Source organism: Acyrthosiphon pisum, chromosome A1, assembly GCF_005508785.2.
Source record: "Acyrthosiphon pisum isolate AL4f chromosome A1, pea_aphid_22Mar2018_4r6ur, whole genome shotgun sequence".
Lineage (NCBI taxonomy): Eukaryota > Metazoa > Arthropoda > Insecta > Hemiptera > Aphididae > Acyrthosiphon > Acyrthosiphon pisum.
The window spans coordinates 140575153-140597627 of record NC_042494.1 but is presented as its reverse complement, the minus strand read 5'-3'; the positions used below and the strand labels follow the sequence as shown (position 1 = coordinate 140597627).

Genomic DNA, 22475 nt, shown 5'->3' with positions numbered 1-22475 from the left:
TGACATTTTAATTGGGGACACGGTTTTGGAGGCCATATCGCCAGTGTTATCGGAGTCCAAAGGTCACCGTGCGCAACGGTGCCTGTGGTCGGTTTGTATTTGAACTAAGTACGTTTCCTAGTAGTGGGATGTAATTTATTTAGTTTGATTTATATAAATAAAGTATAAGACGATGTTACTTGATTTTGAGAATTATTTATCCCGTATGCTGATCAGCTAATAAGTTTGTGGCAAGAGTGTTCAGTATATCGTTGAATGAGATGAAAAACAAAGTTTTCTATTCAGTAGAAGTTTCAGAACTGGACATAATCCGGGAGCGACGTATAAATGCGTGCGCACTATCGGACTGCCTGCGCGTGACTTCTCTGAACCACTTAAACATTTAAAGCTGACGAAAAAATAAATAAATGATTATTATTGTCACGTAATGGTTTGTGTTTTAACTTTTGAGATAAATAATAAAATTGTTACAAGAAGACAAACATTTTAATATGTTGGAAATTTGTAGGAATTGATGTGCTTAAATGTTGTGCATCATCTATCAATTTATTATTATATTCGTTTGAACTAAGTCTTTGAATCAAGAAAAACCCTAACTAATTACGTACCAAATCAGTGTCTATAGTATAAATACCATATAAGAAAAAAAACAATAATAATATATTATTTTTTCAATATCCGTAGAACGTATAAAAACCCTCATAAATAAATCGTAACTAGTTTTAATATATTATGATCCATTAGGGTTTTCTGCTTAAAAAATATTCATAATTATATATAGAATTTATAGTTTGATGATTGTATTGATCACCAACAAAATTTAATTAATTTGAAATTTGAAATTATATAGAACTAAATAGTTGTTGTTGACAGCATAAATTTATGTTGTTTAATATACATTTTTTTTTTTACTCATCTAGTAAAAATGTATTTGGAAATTTAGATTCAGATAAATATGCAGGCTGTGACAGTGACGACAGCGATACAGATGACATTGAAATAGCTGTAGCCCAAAATTTGATGGATCCTTTAATCATCCGAAAACCCGAATCAGTGAAGTTCGAAATACCCTTTAACTATTGGAAAGATCGTGACGACCTCATATCAACGTAAGAACGCATTATATATCATTCATAATAATTATTTATAATTATATACAAAATATTAGATGTGATGGAGTAATAATTCCATGTTTTATAATGTATAGTTATATAATGTACCTAAATTGCATACTCAATGCGCCGTTCAAAGATAAAAAAATAGATAAATAATTGTTGTAGACAACAATAATAATAATTATTATAGTTGTAATCTATAATAGTATATTCATCTTTATAATTATATTAGAATTATAAAAATAAATTATTATTATTTACAATCAATTAAAAAAAAAAAATGTTCATTCTTTCACTTTATACATTTGTTTGAATTATATAGGTATGGACGTTTATTTGTAGAATTCAACAACGAAACGCCAAAACATAATTCAGCCAACAAACTCAAGTCGAATAAATATTTAAAGTAAGTGAATTGTACAGGGAACATAATAACCATGGTATAGATTATTAATATAACTCCACTGGAGTTTGAGTCACTAATATATTTAGGATTTTTTTTATTCGTGAATTTTATAATAGGTACAACTTAAATGAAAAAAGTATTTACGTATGGTAAAAAAAAAAGCCAACATAATATGTAACATTCGGAGGTGTAAGTTGGGTGAATTGGTTCGTACTTACTATTATTATATATTTTGTCATGTTATGTGAAAGTCACAATGCACCACCAACCACCCGCACACTCCGAGTTACCAACCATCACCTTTGCCCAAAAATATTATATATATTACTTAAATAATTAATTGTCTCGTCTCTTCCTATTCTACCGTTTATATGGACTACACATCTATATATATAAAAATGGGGACAAAATGTCAAAATGTATAACAATTCATCAATTGAGAACGGCTGGTCCGATTTGGCTCAAATTTTTTTTAAGATGTTCGTAATTGCCAGGAGAAGGTTTTTACGAAATAAAAATTTAGGAAAATCCACCGGAAAAGTAGGAAATCTGGATGTAAAGAATACAACAGTGGTGCAACAGTATTTTATATATTGGTTGCTATTGGTTTTGTTGATTATTTATTATTAATATTTGTTGATTATTTCTATTATTATTTTTTTAAATCTATATATATATAAAAATGGAGACAAAAATGTATAACAATTCATCAATCGAGAACGGCCTGTCCGATTTGGCTCAAATTTTTTTTAAGATGTTCGTAACTGCCAGGAGAAGGTTTTTACGAAATAAATATTTAGGAAAATCCACCGAAAAGGTAGGAAATCTCAAATCTGTATGTCAAAAATACAACAGTGACGCAACAGTGTATTATATTATATTATATTGGTTGCTATTGGTTAATCGGGCATGCTTTTTGATTTCATATAATATAAAAATGAATCGCAAAATGTGTTGCTAAGCGCAATAATTCTACTGTACGTGTGTTGTGACTGAACTACTCCTAAATGGTTAGACCTATTTGAATGATTTTTTTTGTATGCGTTTGCGTTTATTCATCTAATTTTAGTACGGTTAGGTTAGGTTAGGATTTTGTATTAATTGATTATATCAATCCACCATAGGTAGAATACGACAAACTTGGTATAAAGTTGATACTTTAGAGTTAAATCATACACTAACGTACATACAGCACGGGGTCCACGATCTACCACAGGTAGATTGCCTACCTGATAATGTACTGCTGCGAATCAGAATTTTTATTCTGGGCAACGGAAAAGTTAAGATTAATTTTGAAACCATACACCGAATATTAAATAACGAATTGAACAAAGTTTGAGTCACATATAGTTGGTACACTTAATGGGCAACGAAGTGCACGGGTTCAGCTAGTTTTTTATATTATTACTATTTTGTTTACTATCGCCATGGAGTAGGTACTAGCTAAATTAGTCTTCCCCGCCTTCAACCATGGTTGACATTTGTATGCAGTTTCATATTATCATTGGTTGGTAAAAAAAAAATAGCTAGTTTGTACAAAAAATTGTCTCATAACCCAACAATTCTATAATATACAATATTTTATTTATCACATTTTTGCATTTTTAGGATTTTGTACAATTTTATAGCATATTTAGGATTTCATAACTTTTTAAGATATCTGAAACTCGACGAATCAAAAGATTTATGAATATCAGTTTTAGCAGGCTGTAAACCAAACATTTTTGTTTGGTTTTTAGGAAAAGAGAAATTCAAATACTGAAATACCACACCCTTTTTTATCAGTAATTTACATCATTTTTAGTATAATATAATATAAAATTTGAATAATCATTTAATTTAAAATAAAATAAATTATTAAAATGTATTTGCTTTTTTTCCTTTAAATAATTATAGTATTATAAAGAGTAATATTTTAGTAATTTTTAGTGCATAATTGCATACATATTTAAAGGTGGATATAATATATACAATTGTCGGCCCTATTAATAACGTTCTTATAAACATTCCTTGAAAACAGTATTTCGACCGAAGTAAATATTATGAAATGTATTGTAATTTTATGTTTTTTATTTCAGTAGAAACAACACATCAATAATAACTATCCATCATTTGAATACGGACGTAAGTTATTTTTTGTCGTCGTAGTTTAAGTCTCTTAAGACGTATATTTTGTATGGTCATAATAACATTATGTTATTTTCGAGTTTTTGTAATAACCGTTGATTTTTGTAGACAGGAAGTAGGCGTGCTAAAAAAAAAATATACAAAATTAACGATTTATTTTAATTTATCAGAAAAACGATATTGGATTGATGTCCAACTTGCGGACATGTCAAACACATAAGGCGGCGTATTTAAGCATAGCAAAACGCGTCAACAGCGTCTCTCCCTTCGTTAAAGTCGCCTACCCTGATTGGATAGGGTTCAATAACGACGAACAACCAATGGAGTCCTTGTACAATAGCGACGTACACGTTTCCCGGTAAGGATGGTATTGTTAATTTTCGTTAAAAAATATATGTAATATATACGTCACTACGTCAGTATACTATACATACTCTGATTGTTAGGTATCTATCTAAAATTAATACCTACTCATTTCTGCAATCATTTTTTACTACTTTTTTTTTTTTTACCAAAACGTTTCAATTATTTTATTAAAAAATGACAAACTAGAAGATCGGAGTGTTTAATTTTCATCAGGTTTCGATTGCGTCAAAATCATTTAACATGATATCGGATTTTTCATTTTAAATGATGTGTGTTAATATCCTGTAGTAGGTATATACAATTATTATTTATTAAGTACCAACCTCTTCTGAATAATAAAAAAAAATATAATATTTTATTACTATTATTTATTTATTTGTTTTGAAGGTCACTAGTTTGTATTTTATAATAAATAATTATTATACTCTCATACAAGCAGAAATATTTATCATTAAGTAGGTAAGTAGTTTTAAATTGCCGCCATTGGCTAAATGTTTACCATAATCAGTATAATATTATTATTTTATACATTTTATTATCGCTTTTCATAAATTCAATAAACGTTTATAAAAATGAATATAAGTATCATATAAATTAAAAAATAAATAAGGATTATTTTTTTTTTCTATAGTGATATATCAAAGTTTTTCGTTTACATTAAATACGTATGGATTATTTAACGAATACAAAGTTATTGCTTACCTACGTCCTACTTGAGTAGTTGAGTATGTTTTTATTTTTTATAAAATATGAATATAGTAAATTCTGCGATAGGTTGCGATTTAATTTTCAAGGACAAATCATTACATTTTTAAAAATGTGAATATAATGTGTATTTTATACAAAACTCTAATATAATATCTCAAAGAATACCTACCTAATAAACCTCTACCTATATTTAAATATTTACTTTTAATTATTAATTTATGTTATAAATTTAAATTTTATTAGCAACAAATTGTTATCGTGCTTAGAGCGTAGCGTGTCCAAACGACGAGACTCTGGCGATATGATCGTGTACGATTTAGATTATTTATTGGAAAGTGTTAACGACGCTTGCAATTCTCCACAGCAGTAATTATTAACAAATCAATAACCGTTCGTCTTTGAATATTGTATAAATGAAAACAATGTTTGTTAGGTTATCAAATTACGATGAGCGAAATTTATGCGCAAAATCGGGGTTTGAGCACTTGCACTTTGAGTCTCGTTTCGAATGTGGCAATCTTCGGAAAGCTATCAAGGTTAGTAATCTTATGTTTTACATTCGTACAAATTTCGAGACTTTGTGCTTATATACTTTATACTTGATGTTTTATTTAGATTGGTTCCAACGAGTATGATTTGATTTTGAATTCTGACGTGAATTCAATGTCTCATTGCCAGTGGTTTTACTTTCAAGTACGATTATACATTTTAATATATTTTAATAATTATTCCAATTTGTATGCACTATACACGTAAACAATACCTTATTGTTTTGTAATATTATTAACCATCTTTAAAACGTTATTTATCATACGTACGCTATTGCATTCGCGATATTAATTTTCAGTTCCAAAGAAACTTTCTGTTTTACTTCGCAAGTCTGACATAATTTAGAACATTTGCGATTGGTTTCTTTTTTTTTAATGTAAATTTTAATGAATCGAAAATACTTTTTACTACACTTTTAAAATGTAATATAACACTTCATTAATTATATTGAACTTAAAAATGCAAATTTATTCAATTATCTAAAATTCATGCCTTGCACATTATTCATATTATCTTACTTACAAATTCTATATTTTCTTTCATAAAATAAACGTCAATACAACATTTTTTGTTTAAGCCACTTATATTATAGATGATACCTATAAATTAAAATTTGTTAAAAAAAAAGGTCTTAGGGTATAACTATCAACTGCGACCATTTAATTTTAAATATTTTTTATGGACTAATATTAGCTACTTTTTTAATGAATAAATAATATTATTTAAATTTACATATTACCTTAAAAATTACAAGAATAATTTGTAAGTGTCGTTTTTACATTTTTTTCTTTTAATGGAATACAATAGTCAATAATATTATTTTCATTTTACTGATTTATGACATTCGTCGCATACATAGTCACGTTGGACCGCAGACATCTACTGCACAGTCTATTTATGCATATACAATTAAAACGAAATAGGTATTGAAGATTTTTTTTATCGAATTATCTAATTGATGTTAAAATTGTATTTTATTTTATTATTTTGAAGTAATTCGTGACTAAGTTATATGTGGAATATTTTTTAATTCAATGCAGATAAAATCAACTTAAATTGGTTTAGTTTAATCGTATCAGTTTCTAGGTTTAAACCTGTATACAATATTTTCTTCAATGGACCGAAAGTTTGACCATAATATAATATTTTCTCTCACACAGGTATCCAACATGGAGGCGGCCAAGCCATATGTATTTAATATAGTGAACATGGAGAAACACAACTCTCAGTACAAAACTGGCATGCAGCCGATTATGTTTTCGGTGAAGGACTATGCCGAGTTTAAGAAAGGCTGGACACGCACTGGGATGGACATTTGTTACTACCGAAATTGTTACAAAAACTGCAACAAGTCTCACGGCTCTTACATGACCGCTACTTTTTCAATTCAATTTCCACATGACAGAGACATATGTTACATAGCATACGTTTATCCGTATACATATTCGAAGTTGTTGGTAAATACGTTATTGACCGTATAAAGTATAACTACCAACCCATTTTAACCATATGTACCTAGGTACCCATTTTTATATTTTTAAGGACTCGACTTTAAGAGGACGCTGCCCATTCGTTTGTTGTCTCTGTCTTACATTTCACTCGAAAATGCGTCCACCCCTCCCCCCCTTTGAGTACAAATTAAAATTGCATATTTTTTTTTTTTAACAACATTGACTCATATAGTTTTTTCCTCCTTAAAAATTGAGTACTTGGAGATGAATAGAAAAAATAATATATACCTGTACCTACGATTACAAAAAATTACATAGAACATACATAGAAAAAAATTGTTTTATTACACATTCGCGGAAAACAGGTTAAATAATTTAAATATATTAAGTCCCCTGTGTTGTGAAAAAAAAAAACCCGAATAAAATTAAAGGTCATCTGGCTGAAATATTTAGCGTACATTATCGTCATCATGTATAATATATATAATATTATATATATATATATAAACAATATATACCATAATATTTATAAGTAAGGCAAATATTAGATACATTTTCTTGAAATTATGTAGGCATTATAATCACTCTCGTTAATCTTAATTTTTAACACGGTTTTTATATTATTTTTTGCAGTACAAATGCTTCAGATGGAAAAACTCAGTCGATCCGGCTACTACATTATTCCGTGCAAACTGTTTGTGCCGATCATTGAATAACAACGAAGTGCCAATTATCACAATTACCTCTGTTGAAAACAACGAAAAAAAAATTAAAGTAATTTTATTACACTGTACGCCTAGAACGAGACCGCCACCGAATTTATAAATTTATAAATATTATATCGCATTTGAGTAGTAGGTATAGACAAACTCTATATAATGCAAGAACGTCATAGTATAATAAAATATATAAGTACCTATAAATAACTGATCACGATATAGGCCACTAAAAATAGGTCACTTGATTACATTTTTCAATTGTTATTTAATTTTCTATGCAAAATACTCATCATACTTTATGATAGTTTCACATTTATAATTTATCAAACTATTACCATATAATGGAAGTAAAAATACAATACTGTCATATTTTTATTTTTGGTATTCTTTCATCAAATTAAAACTTATTTTTGTGCTGTAATGCGTTCAATGCAAATTACTGCAATATTTAGAGTTATAGTAGTATTACATTTCATACTTCATAGTTTGTGCCTCGCGGATATTACTAGTAAAATATTTAATTAAATACTGTCATATTTCTGTATTTATATTAGTTCTCAAAGACAACGTGTGTAGGTTTACATCCATGTTTTAAAATAAGGCAATCTTGTCACAAATCTAAATTTTTGGGTTTTAGAGAATAGTTTTAATATTAAATAAATTCTTTAATGATAAAATATCATGGTATAAACTATAAAGCACCTTTGTAAGTAAGTATTTAGTTATTTAATTTCAAATATCTAAGTGAAAAACTTTTTTTATACATATCTTTATCTTAAACTTCAATTTTTCTCAATACTATACACATTTTGAGTTGTGGTGGTCTTGTACTATAGCTAGGTGTGTGACATATTTTATTTACGATGACCTATACCTATTATTATATCTCTATTATAATTTATATTAATTATTATACCTCGAAGAAAATTACTCAATAATTAAAATAAATAAACTTACTTAAATACAAATAATATCTATAATATTACCAGGGTGAAAAATTCAAAAATATATATAAAAAATAAATATCCTAAAATTCTTTAAATTTAATTTTTAAAAAAAATAGCTTACTTATTAATACAAAATCAGTGCAAATGTAAACATAAGCTAAGCAACAACTATACTAATATAACTGATGTAGGAAATTCAAAATTCAAACTATTCTGGTTAAAAATTACAATCGAAACTCTAATTGTTTGGGTACTTTATAATATTTTGACCTAGCTAAATATAAGTGAATTATTATCTATATTATTAAAACAACGACGGAGCGAAATAAACATTGCATAAATGTAAATAAATTCGAATTTATTTCACTATAATGCGGCTAATACATTATTTATCTGTACAAGCAGTGATAACACACACAATGTTTTTGTAGCGTTCTTAAAATTAATTGTTCACAAGTCTCATTATTTCGTCGACGTAAGATCGGTGTGTCCACGTCACACGGCCATAATATTATATTATTACATTATGACTATATCATCGTGTAACGTTATCTTGTATTTACAGGATCGACATATTATATACTTGACATCTCGTGTGCATCCCGGCGAGACAAGTTCGTCTTGGGTAATCGACGGTGTGATCGACTACCTTTGTGGAAGCACACTCACTGCCAAAAAGGCACGGGACACTTACGTGTTTAAGATTGTGCCTATGCTCAACATAGAAGGCGTCATCAACGGATGGTAAGTGTAATATACAAAAATTCAAATTTTTTCGTTTTCAATCACTTGATTTATTCAAAATGATTACCATTAAATATTAAAGTACATTATTAGTCATTACTCATTAGTCTAAGAGAGAATCTATAAAAATTAATATATACAAAATAAAATAATAATCGATAGACGCAAAAGAATATAATAAGTAAAAACGAGATAAAAAAAATTCGATCAGTCTTTCTACTTATTATTTTCTTTTATATTATACCGATGTAATTTGTTCATTGTTTTCATTACTATATTCTAAATAAAATTATAAAAAAAATGTATAGGTAGGTAATCACATGAAATTAAATATTTAAATGTACCACCATTACTCCACATAAATAAGCGCTGAGAACGGATTTTAATAATTATACATGACTAAATTAATAAATTGCATAATATCGTATTGTAATAGTTCACTTCAGATAATAATGCCGTGTAGGGAGAAACGCGGAAGAGAGCAACGTTTGTACAAAGTTTAGGTTTGTGGTTGATTTTTGATTTTCAGATGTCATACGTAATTATTCTTCTGTTTTAAAAAAAAAATTGTTTTCTTTAAACAAACATGACAATATTCTAAATGTAAGACTCGCCAATGGTTATGAAACTAAGCGACTTCTTGCGACGACTTTTTCAACACGGGTTTCTGCAACATTATGTCTTTGGCCCACGACCACGGTAATTGTAGATCACCAGCAACTGCTGCTGCTGCGGCGGCATCTTTGGGCTGTTCCAAGTCCTTGGTAGATCGGATCTTATGCGGCACTGCGGTGGCAAAAGCCTTTTCCAGCGATTCGAAAGCGTACGCGTCGTTGTGCTGCTGCAGTTGATCTCGACGATCTATTTCCTGTTTCCCGCGCTGTTGCACCTCGTCACGTTGATGATGCCTGTGCACCTGTTGGTCGTGCTGTTGTTGTTCGTGCTGTTGTTGATTGTGCATCTGGATGAGTGTCGGAAGTTCGGTGGTATAATACTGACTGTCCGCTCGTCCGTCGGTCGACTGTTGTTCGTCGGTCTGCGACTCTTGATATCCACTTTGCAGCGGCTCGGTCGTGCTCGCGGACGGCGAGTCGTCGACCACCGGACCGGATGTTGTCGCGACCGTCAGTTCGGGTTCCGGTTCCGCTGACTTAAAAGCGTCGCCGTCGTTGCCGTCATCGTCCCCCGACTTCCGGCGAATGTCGGTGGCCGCATAGCCCTCAGCAAGTTCGGCGGCGGAGGTCGTGACAATAACAGCGGGCGGAGCTGGCGTGGTGGTGCTGGTGGTGGTAGTTGTGATTTCGGATGTGGTGGATGCAATGGTGGTAGTTGTGGTGGGATTTATGGTAGTAGTGGTGGTAGTAGTAGTTGTTGGAGTGGAAATGTTTTCCTCCAAAGATATGTTTGAGTGAATTGGGACTGCTGTAGCTTTTTGTTTATAACCAAAACTGAAAAAAAAATACACGATATTTTAGTAGGTACTTTGTAAGTACATATAATTCTGCGGTTTTTATGTCGACAATTTTAGTGACGTTAAATTCTGACTAGAAAGCGGGATTAGAAAACGAATATCGAACATCAGTGGCGACGAATATTATAATAGTATATGCGGTCCTTATCTGAGATAAATTGAAATATTAAAAAAAAATGTCGACGTTTTGAATAAAAACTAGATGGACCAAAAGTCTACTATATAATGTTATCGTCACCTTTTAGTTTGGAAATTCATACGTGTTCCTCTGAATCAATTATCTACTACACAGACTACCGGTGTTGACGATGTTTATTTTGGAATAGTTGGTCGTACCTTATCGTTTTAAAAAAATAATTATTATGCGGTCCTATCCTTTGCGATAATAAAGAGCAACGTGTTTGAATTTCTATTTTTCTACATTTTATGTTTTATTTCCGAAGTAGGTATATATAAATTAATTTACTGACGATGTACGCGTTGTATAATATATTATTATGTATAGGTACAACATATAAAAAATCAATTTAAATATTATATGGAGACCTTAATGAGACGAAATTCTTAAGTTATCAAAGTATTTTATTTAAAAAAAATGTTTTTCTATTATACTAAACCAAACTAAAACATTTTTATCTTATCGTATATGTATTTTATTATGAAAAAACAAAGTACCGTAGTAACAAAACTTGTTTGAAAAAATAATATTTCCGGATTTCATGACAGCTTTTATAATTAAAGTTATATACTTTTACGAGTATACCATCCTGTCACTAGATGGTATTGAGGTCATTCTTAAATTCATAAAACGAAAAACGTAGAATTCAATAATCGTATAAAATATTTAATTTCCAAAATGATAACCACAAACGAATTCACTATACCTATACATAAAAATACATAATAATACATTTGCATGTACCTCCTATAATATACCTATACGTCATTTAATATACGCACATCATGACACAAGCTTATAAAAACGTAGGTACTTAATAATATTATTAGGTAGTAAAGAGAAAAAATACGAAAAGCTACGGTCTGTATTGGTGCGGTATCGATTTCGGAATTTGTTGAGGATTTATACACGTATATAAGAAATACATTTCGACCAAGTCTCGTCTAATAATTCTCACCTGTAGCTTACCCCTGGCTGGAGGACACCGGAATCGACCCGTAGTTGTAATAATAACACCTGGTCTGTTCGCAAATGAAGTCCTTCAGGTCAGTACAGTCGGCCGTCACCCAGTCCATGTTGGGCGCTTTGATCGCGACGCATCCGTCCCTGGAACCACTTTCGCCCCTGAAATAAAAAAAAGGTCGTCGTCATTGTGTGTGATCGCACGTGTATGGTATCCCGGCGTCTCAGCGGTGCAGATAACCCGGTAACTGGTATAATAAGCGTATAAGTATACAAAATTTCCAGCAAATCGCACCTCTTTTTCCTAGCTATGGGCAGTTCCGGTCTGGCGTTCATTTTCAAGTCTTCGTTGTCCAGACCATTGTTGTCCGGGCTGTTCGGTCGTTTCATTTGGTTGAAAGTCGTGTTGAACGGCAGGCCTGTAGACATCCAGATGAGCATGTCGGTGCCCAAGCGGTTTCCAGACGTCCAATAGTCGAATTTGTTGTAACCTTAAAACAATAACGAGAAAAAAACTTTTTTTATTTTTTACTAATTCACCGGACGGTTTCTATATTTTGACGTTTCATTCAGTCGTTTGTTTTTTTTTCACACGCGATTGTCATTGTCTCATGTTTACCATAGAGTTTCATACGAAATATTATGGGTGGGTACCGAGAGAAATTGAATTTTCATTTATATGATTCATGTTTAAACTACGATATGTGATACAGTGTGTTTAGTTTTATATTATAGGTACATTATGACAATATTACGTTGTCGTTATAATGGAAGAATATTTTTTTACGCATTTGCAGTTTATTAATTTAATTATCATGACTGCAAACTGCCGCACGTCACATATTCTTATAAATAAATTTCTCCAAATTAAAATCCATTCGTGTTTTATATTTTTATGGTATTTTGTATAAGTGTATAACATAAAACACGTGGTTAATATTATTATGCATATGAGTACAAAAATTTAAAAATGCATATTATACCATGTAAAATAGGTTTGAATAACGCATGGATAATTAATATATTATTTTACGTTTTGGTGTTTCATACTCTGGACAAGCTCTACATTATAATGTCGGTGTCCTTCTATCCTTCTATATACTAACGCATTCGTTTAGTAAATCAAATTCAATGCCTACATAAATAGTTTAAATCATTCTAATGTTTTCTCAGACAAGTTCCAAACCATCTCAATTCCTCAAAACTGATAACCTTCAAACGTATTCTCAATAAATGAAAATTTAGAATTAAATACATTTTAATTGTTAAATTAAAATAAAGCAAAACGATTTATTCTTCATATCATTTTCAATCATTTTATTTTGCACATTTTGTTTCTGATATTATTTATTACTGCTTAAAAATCCACTAACATCTTACTTATTACAATCCTTAGAATCGAATGTTTACATAACTGTTGGTCGATGAAACGTGGTTAGATATGTTATTTGTTTATAGAAGTCTGGTATCTATTTACACAGAGCGTTAACTAAATAACTCGGTTATTTACTTTTATGCTGACCCAAATTATAGTGTTTCTCAATAATCTTTTAATAAAAATAATCATTCTTACCAGCATTTCTTAAGAAATCCGATATAGAGTTTGTTTTTTCCAACGTTTCAAATGAGGCCAATTGCAATCCAATTGATCTGCAATATTCATATGCCAAAAAGTAGTTTAATTCCGCTGAATATGGATTCATCCTGCTGATGTAGTACTGAGTACCATCCAACTGTATTGTTGTAATCCTTTGACCTAAACATAAAGTAAATTACTAAAAAAAAGGTTGATATAAAATACAATTTTAATATTTTTAATATATTATTATCGTTTGTATATAATCTTCTATATATATAAAGGAAAGTGTACTTTACCAATAATCAACGCAGAGCCGAACCTATTTGAGTTATCGATTTGAAATTTCGAGGATAGATTTTTATAATAATTTCATCGGGCACTAAGAAAGGATTTTTCAAAATTTTGATTTTAAAGGGTTGAAATCGGTAAAAATAATTTTTTACATGTAATTTGTATATCTATATTGATATAATAATAACAATAGCACAATATTAATTATTTATTTGATAACAGTTACTGCTGTTATTGACTATTACTATAGTAGTAACTGTTATAAATCACTGTTCCTGTTATTTTTTCCCATCACTACCCGGAACACGTTAAAAAATTATTTGAAATATTATATTTATTCAATTTAATTATTTGAATATTTTTTTTAAAAATGTCATCGATTGCAGACATTTTTGTCGATGGAATTTTGACACCTCATATAGTTGTACCAATTATCGGTTATTGTTCCTGCCTTTTCCGTTCAATTTCATTTCATTTGTATAACACTCAAGCTTATGCCAGGAGATCCGAAATACAATTGTTTCGTATGTGTCTGATAATTGGAATAACTTTATTACTATGTCTTACAATTCAAATGGTGACAACTTTTCCACTGCTGAGGCTTCGTGAAATGGTCAATCCTACTGTCTACGGTTGTTATTGCGAATTGGTTGCAACTGGAAATATTTTCCCATTTTTATTTGAAATTTATTATAATAATAATATTTATGCTAAATCTGGTGTAGATACATTCCCAATAAAAAGATTGCATGTAACTAGAAATATTAATAGTGGTCATTTTGATGTTTATTTATCTATTCCTAATATTCATAATGTTACAGTAAATTGAATTACTACTTCAGAGGGCGATTTATCTATTTTTAATAATTTTAGTGAATTTTGTATTATATACCTATTAAAATTAGTCGTCCATCTTGGTCTGCGGCCGTCCGGTTAACGTTGGGCTATAGACATTTTTTATACTTAAACCCGGCCACGGTAATGTTTGTGTGGAATTAAACCTCTGGTAAGAAGACAGACTAATTTAGGAATGGTTAAATTTGGTTTTTTTCTATTCATCTGATATTAGTAGTTATGTTAGGTTAGGATTTTGTATTAACTGATTATATTAATCCACCATAGGTGGAATATGACAAACTTGGTATAACTTTGATACTTTAGAGTTAAATCATACACCCACGTACAAACAGCACGGGGTCCTGATAATATACTACGAATCAGAATTTTTATTCTGGGCAACGGAAAAGTTAAGATTAATTTTGAAACCATACACTGAATATTAAATAACGAATTGAAAAAAGTTTGAGTCAAATAGAGTTGGTACATTTAACGGGCAACGAAGTGCACGGGATCAGCTAGTATATTATATTATATTGTTAAGTATAATATTTATTAGGTACCAAGTACCAACTAATCTAATACCAAAGTTTAAGAAAATGTGAGGTTATTTCAAGTCATACAATTATAGATAATATATTATTATACAATATCGTATGTTTATAGAATTGTATACATCTTTAATTAATTAAATTTAATCTCATTGCCTATTTAGATACTTAATAGAAATATAGTATTTTCATTTTTTAGGGTTGGAGACATTTTTAAAAATAACTATACCCATGTTTATTTTTAATTTTCCTGACCTTAATGTTTTTATCCAAATCATCGGTTTTAATTTCTTTAAATTATAATATTCAACCGTGAAATTATATAATAAAATATAATAATTATAATATAAAATATAAGACGGTCTCTACAGCGAAATTATTAAAACGCAAAAACTCATATTTTTTACACCCGATGTGGTTTTGTTTTTAACTAATGGCTCATCGTGATTTTTTGTTTGTTTTTGTTCTGTCTGTAATTGCTTAAGTCCCAGTACGTCCTTGGCCAATGTCCGACTATTAATCCTTCCGAAGGGCAAATCGCGTTTTGTCTTCTTCAAACTAGCGCGCAAAAAGTATTACGCACAGCTTGGTGTTGGAGAGAAATTAATTTTTTTTTTACATCTACAAAATAAAAACACTTCACCAGACTGTTTGTCGGTCCCTGTCATAAAATAGTTTATTACTGGCATTGGCAAACCCTATTATTCTTCACGTCCAAATCGTCAATAATATTTAATAGGTTATAGGCTGGAATTGTAAAAAATATATATATATATGGTCAGTATGTGTATAGATTGTTACGTCTTATGGTCATACCTATCTTTGCTGTTAATTTAATAATTATTTTATTTTTTAACTTTTTTATTTTATGATTTTTTTTAACTGTTGATAATACTTTATACATTTATATAGAAAAACTTTAAAATAAGCTGAAAATTAATTGGCTTTAATATAATGTAAAAAAAACTATTAGCTTAAAAAAACTATATGAAAATACAATTTTTTTTAATATATTATTACATATTATTATATGCGTAATGTATTTGATTTATATTTTAAGTAATATTTTATATTTCGAGAAATGTGTTTTTTTACCGGAAATATATAAAAAAAATTAGTAGAAATATTGAACAATAAAATTATAATATTATTATGTACATCCACTAACACCAACCAATGATTTTCGTTAATCTCGTGGATCATAACTTTTAATCATTTTTAAGTTAAAAATATTTAACAAACCTATTCTCAAAATTGTCATTATTAATAAATTGCATTGATTTGAAATTGTTACGTATTTAATGAGACATCAAAACATTATTTTTTATATTAGGTAGTTAATATTACTAATAACTAACAATTAGATAATAATGTTATGGAGAAATTATTAATTATTAATTGAATTAATTACTCGAATATCATATTAATATACAGGCTGATGTGAATATGTATTTACATTATACACTTTTACAAACCTATGTCACTTTAAGTGGTAAAAACGTAACTGCAACACATTGTTAACTTATCAGTTGATAAAACTCATATTATATACACATATTATTTACAAAGAACAAGAAACAAAGGTGTTATTACTTTGGTCTAGAATGGACGGGGAATGGATACATATTGAATATTATGTTATTCAAATATTCAAAATATCACTTACAACATTGTAAAAAGTTTCAATTTTCAATACCTACTTGTTCGTCACTTGATGTCACAAAAAAAACTGGACAAAATAAAATATTCACAAAGAAATAATTACTTGCTATTAAATATAATAACAAGATATATTTATGTAATCGATAAGAGGATGGATGGAATTCCACTGCATGTACCCTAAGGATATTATGCTGTTTAATTCGACCATGGGGTCTTATATACAATATCATACTTGTATCATTAATAATAAAAATAATAATGAATACAATACAGTTGTATTATTATATCTGTGACAGTATTACATTTTAAAAAGCCTGCCCAACAGGTATCATTATAATGTGCAGTATACCATTTATTATTTCATTCAGACCAAACTAAATCATTATACATACTATATATTTTAATTTGTTTTTCTATATATGAGTATTCTTTTAAAAATACGTGATTATAATAATATGACAGACCACTGGACGAGATGAAAAATGATTATTTAAAAAATAGCCTTTTGGCTATTGTATTCATAATCGAATACAAATTATTTTAAAACTAAGACCCGGTTTGGTTAATTACCTTTTTATTCATGTTAATATTAAGGTGTTGTAATGGTCTCAAAAAAACGTAACCCCTATTGAAGACGATCATGATATTATTATATTTCTAATTTCAATAACTCGTCATATATTTCGAATACTGTTGTACGCACAGACCATTAAAATAATTTGGGAACGTTATTATTTTCTTATGCGGATAGGCACCTACAAACTTTTCAAAAATAATAAAGATTTTAAAGATATTCTTTTGTGTCGAGGCTTAGATAGATACCAACAATTGTAATGGTTTTAAACGTTATATTCTTCGAAGGTCACGAGCCCTCGCAGCATTGTCTCCGGTACCTAACATTTTCCACCACACATGAATTACACGTAGCTGGTGCTATTATTTAATTAAAACGTTATTATTATTGTTGTTGTTATAACTATTGCTGGATGTGAATTAATTTTTAACGACGGCATGCACATACATTAAGAATAATAATAAAAGTAACAAAAAATTAGTCACCCATCACACGCGATTCGCTCCTTTGACTTTTCTTCATACCCCGTCGTCATACATTACATGTCTACATAGGATGTGGTTTTTTGTTTCTGCATAATATACACCATAATGATGTTAAAATGACCCTAACGGCATAACAACTGACGGTTTGTATATTATACAAAGGGAGCTCAAAATTAACCAACTATATTCTATCCTGTGTTTAAACACACATTTTTTTTTATTAAAACATACGATTGTACAAATATTATAACTGAATGCATTGACAATCGTCACTCGTCGGTTTTTTTTTTTTACAACATCGCGATGAAATGTTTATAATTATAAATTTCAGAAATCAAGTATACTTCTAGTGCACTCTGTATAAACTATCGTATATTCATATGGCTTCCGTTTTCAAGAAGATGTAGTTATATACACGTATTTTCGTGTAAACACTAAACAGGAAGTTCTATGGAACAGTGTAGCATTAAATTTTTGAGTTTTTAACATAACCTTCAGCGAGGTTATATTTGGCGTATAGGTATATTTAAAACGTTGGTTCGAAACGAAATAGAATATTCAAGAGTTTACATTAAATTATATATCTTGATTATGGTATTTACAATGCACCCGTATACCAACAAAACGCTATAAAATACTTAAAACTAGACAAACATTTTTATAAGCAGATACTAGATAGTAGATTGTACTTATATTTAATATTGTTGTATAATGTATATATTTAATTTTAAATAATAAAAAAAAAACGTTATGAACTCGAATGAACTTTGAATGTAATCGACGGACAAGTAAAAAATACCCATCATTAAAGTCTTCAGAACTAGCTTAAACCTAAAAGTGGAGAGTACCTAATAGCAATAATATGAAAAATAAAGTTATTTATACCGATTGTGAATATTTGTTATTCACAAAAAAGATATTTACCCAAAGCTTCACCAATGTAATCAGAGTAGGTACTATAGGTACGTGGTTACAATCTTACAGTACCTAATTAATAAGCCCTATTGAGCTTGCTTGCGTTCGATCAAATTTGTATTTATACTAGATTTATAATTATTTAGAGTAAACTTACACTTAAGACTAATATAAAACTATTTATGATTTACATACACTCCCACCCCTCTATATACATAGATATAATGCCGAATAATACATTATAAATGACTGTGGTAAAGTAAAATTACTGCCATGGAAAAGCTAGAAAAAATCATACCCCCTTAGCGAGACTATCGGAGCATATATTTTGAACCCATACTAACAAAATATTATGGGTTTAATATTATATTATTATATCTATGACTTACATAAGCTCCCATCCCTCCATAATATATAGATATAATACCGAATCATTCTAAACGATTGTTGTAAAGTAAAATTACTGTCATGGGAAAGCTAGAAAAAATCATACCCTCTTAGCGAGACTATCGGAGCATATATTTTATACCAATATGAACAAAATATTATAGTCTATATATAGATTGTACCCACGATACTACATCACCCGATGGTATCGTACGACAAAAATAAAACTACAGAGTAGCTGCGGAATCTGTCACCGGAGGGAGATTCGCGTAAAATGCAACAATGAAATATAAACGTCGAATATGCGATAACATTACCTACGACATTGTAAACGATAATAATATTATAATAATATATACTGACCTGCCGCAAACCATGCGAATACTGTGACCACGGTCAAAGCGACCCGCGTTGTGCCAGTGAAGATCATGACGGTTTTGCAGTGTCTATATCGTCAAAACGGCTACAATAATGATATTATTTTCGCGTTCTGCTGGTCGAAAATATTATGGTCGAGACAATAAAATATAGTATTATTGTAATATTGTACACAGCCGTCGTCCGTGAGTGGTGAGGTCCGGCAGAAGTGTGCTCGTGTGTGTTTATACGATCGTGTGCGACGGTTAACTGCGCTCGAAGACACGGACCCGCGTGCGAGTGTGGTGGACGTTACCCCCTCCTCGCACCCCGCGCGTGAGCTTAAGTCAGTCGAGTCTTTGGGTGTATGTATGTGTATGTGTATGTGTATGTGTATTTGTGTGTGTGAGTATACCTTGGAGTTTGTAAATGTATATAATATGTCGTGTCTGAGTGTGTGTGTGTGTGAGTGGAAGAAGCGCAATGCCCCCAAACTGACGCCGCGCGGCACAGCCCTGCAGTGTGATGATGGTCTCGCCTATTGTTCGTTCCGGCCAAACCCTCACGACATATACATACACATTACACGCGTACCTGTATACTCTTATCGTAATAATAATAATATAATAATAGTCGGGTGGAAAAAAAAAACGAAGAAAACCATTGCTTTACACGCGCCGCCGTGGTGTTCTGCGTGGGCGGTAGACCTCGGGGGCGCTACTCCGCTCTACACGGGGTATTCATTTTTGTCCTAGGGTACTCTTTTCGGTCCGAAATGTACCTGTTAGGTATTTTGAATCGTAATAAATGGTCGGTCGTCTCGAAAAATGTGATTTATTTCGTCCACGATGACCATCGTCAAAGTCACCACACCGCTGAATACCGTGTTTTTTCATTTCAATAACGCGCTTTCCGTGTTAACATGGACCTATATATTTTGAATCACGTGATCAACAAAAATATTAATGGGTGCGTGTCCTAGCTATGGTTGGAAACGGTAGTCTGAACAGTTTTTAAACGTTATTTAAACCATGATTATTAAATAACCACTAACAACCTACGAATATTCACTATATTTTGGAGAGCAGTGAAAAAATGTTTAGAGCGGGGGTCGTGTAAAAATATTAAATGCGAATTAAGGTAAAAAGGATCAAGTCATCGCCATTGCAGTGCACCACACCCAATCTACAGTAAGTCCCCGATATACAAATCATTATTATCGTTTATATACCCCTCCTCGGGTACCATAATATATAGGATATAGTTGTCCCTTAAAGTCAACTTTCGAAAATCGTTGCATATTAAAAACAAAAATGATAATATGACGTTTCGCGATCATATGATCTCAAAATTTGTCTCCACGTTTATGGCTGTTACATTCTTTTAAGTCACTACCTAATCGAATATAATATCGATGTATTTTTTTCGATATTTATATGTTTTAACCGATCAATACGAATATACGATATGTTATTTAAAATACTTCTGTTTTTTCAAGTAGGATTTGGTTTTTACTTCCAGTGAACATTTTACGATCTAGTTTTTTTATTGGTTCTACGGAATTTAAACTATTTGTTGTGCACACTTAAAACAACTTACACCCCTTTTTAAAATATGAAATACCTTAGTCACAATAATATTGACGGTTCATTTCATTATTGGTTTAGCCAAAGCCACACGGGTCGTTTCGTCGTCATTGGCTTCGGTAGTTTTTTTTTTTCTTTGAACAATTTCTGTCAAACATCAATATTCATTGAATGTTTTCCGTAATAATTATATGGCCAAGAGTTACTTAAACGTGACACGGGAAACGTTATATTTCTGTCCACTCGTATAATATTATATTAGTTATATAAGTATATTGTATATGCGAGGTAAAAAAATCCTTACTTTATGTTTATGGATGGAAAAATTAAACTGGGAATGAAACGAGCACCAGTTGTGTATTTGAGATTCAATTTGTTTGAGCCATTGTTCACATTGTAACAACTAAATCAGACGGAATGTAATATTTAATTAGTTTTTACGTTTACGATTTTTTATCTCCTACCATTGTAAATCATTATTAAAATAACAAACGATGCAAACAAGAATCGGTATATAATTAGTATAGCCTTATAGGTAGATACTATATAAGCTTTATACTACTGCAGTGTTGACTGTTGTAAAGCACGTCATACAATTATTAACTAGACAGTGTAAATTACACAATCTACAATCTACATTTATTCGACGTGTCGTATATTCTTGTCGTAATATTATTATATCCGTATTGAATATTATTTTTTTTAAAGGTATAATATTTTACAGAAATCAATCAAAAATTTATCATATTACGTAATAAACTGGTGGTACATTATAGACTAAACTATAGTACCGATTTAAATTTTAAACCAAATAACAAATAATTTCAAATTAAATTTTAAGCCAATCCATTTCAGCATTTATAAATTATTTTCATTTATGCCCATGTTAATTGTGTTAGCAGTGGGTTGCACTGCAAATTATCGATATGACATCACCACTACTGCTCTCCCATGTATACCAATGAATATATAATATAAGAACGTCAAATTGTTTAACTGTTGCATTAATAGCAAACAATCGTTCAATGTTTTTATGAAATATCGAATATTTTTCGTTTTTTTTTATCATCTCCATTAACAATATTAATCGTATCCAATATTGTTAATACGAAACAAGTCACGTCACGCGGAACGCAAACGCGATACTCATCAATCGCATTACTTATGCGATTAATATTATTGCTCTACGTTGTGCACGTATAATAGATAATACGACCATTCGAGCCCTATCGTATGGGAAAATAATACTGAGAACGCTTACAAAAAAAAAAATAATAATAATAAATAAATAAATGAAGAAAACAACCACACGCTTGACTCACAATGGGCCGGTATTTATTTGCTTATATTTTTTTCATTGCACCCCGTGCGCTTATTATAATAATGTGTACAGTTGTGTGTACTTACATTTATTTTTTTAACAAGTTCCTATGGTATACATAATATAATGTGTGTGTGTGTGTGTGTGTGTGTGTGTGTGTGTGTGTGTACATATGTATATTATATA

General features: G+C 30.2%; 2 protein-coding genes across 3 annotated transcripts in view; one reads left to right on the top strand and one right to left on the bottom strand.

Annotated features, from left to right (window-relative positions):
- The window catches only part of LOC100169101 (cytosolic carboxypeptidase 1), a 62825-nt gene that overhangs the window by 23365 nt on the left and 16985 nt on the right, over positions 1–22475 (top strand). Inside the window, exons 10-19 of one of the 2 annotated variants that reach the window (XM_008188674.3) lie at positions 944–1109; positions 1438–1521; positions 3600–3645; positions 3819–4006; positions 4966–5088; positions 5156–5258; positions 5338–5415; positions 6432–6728; positions 7356–7496; positions 8954–9132. In XM_008188674.3, coding sequence (XP_008186896.1) covers positions 944–1109; positions 1438–1521; positions 3600–3645; positions 3819–4006; positions 4966–5088; positions 5156–5258; positions 5338–5415; positions 6432–6728; positions 7356–7496; positions 8954–9132 — 1405 coding nt within the window. The remainder of the gene's footprint in view (positions 1–943; positions 1110–1437; positions 1522–3599; positions 3646–3818; positions 4007–4965; positions 5089–5155; positions 5259–5337; positions 5416–6431; positions 6729–7355; positions 7497–8953; positions 9133–22475) is intronic. The other variant, XM_016807565.2, reaches the window with a different exon arrangement.
- LOC100163601 (mucin-5AC) lies at positions 9690–19670 on the bottom strand. The gene is made up of 5 exons (XM_001944997.4): positions 19389–19670; positions 13318–13500; positions 12040–12235; positions 11751–11906; positions 9690–10580 (listed from the first exon to the last, which is right to left on the bottom strand). Exons 1-5 carry the CDS (start codon positions 19453–19455, stop codon positions 9761–9763), a joined length of 1422 nt encoding a protein of 473 aa, XP_001945032.2. The 5' UTR covers positions 19456–19670; the 3' UTR covers positions 9690–9760.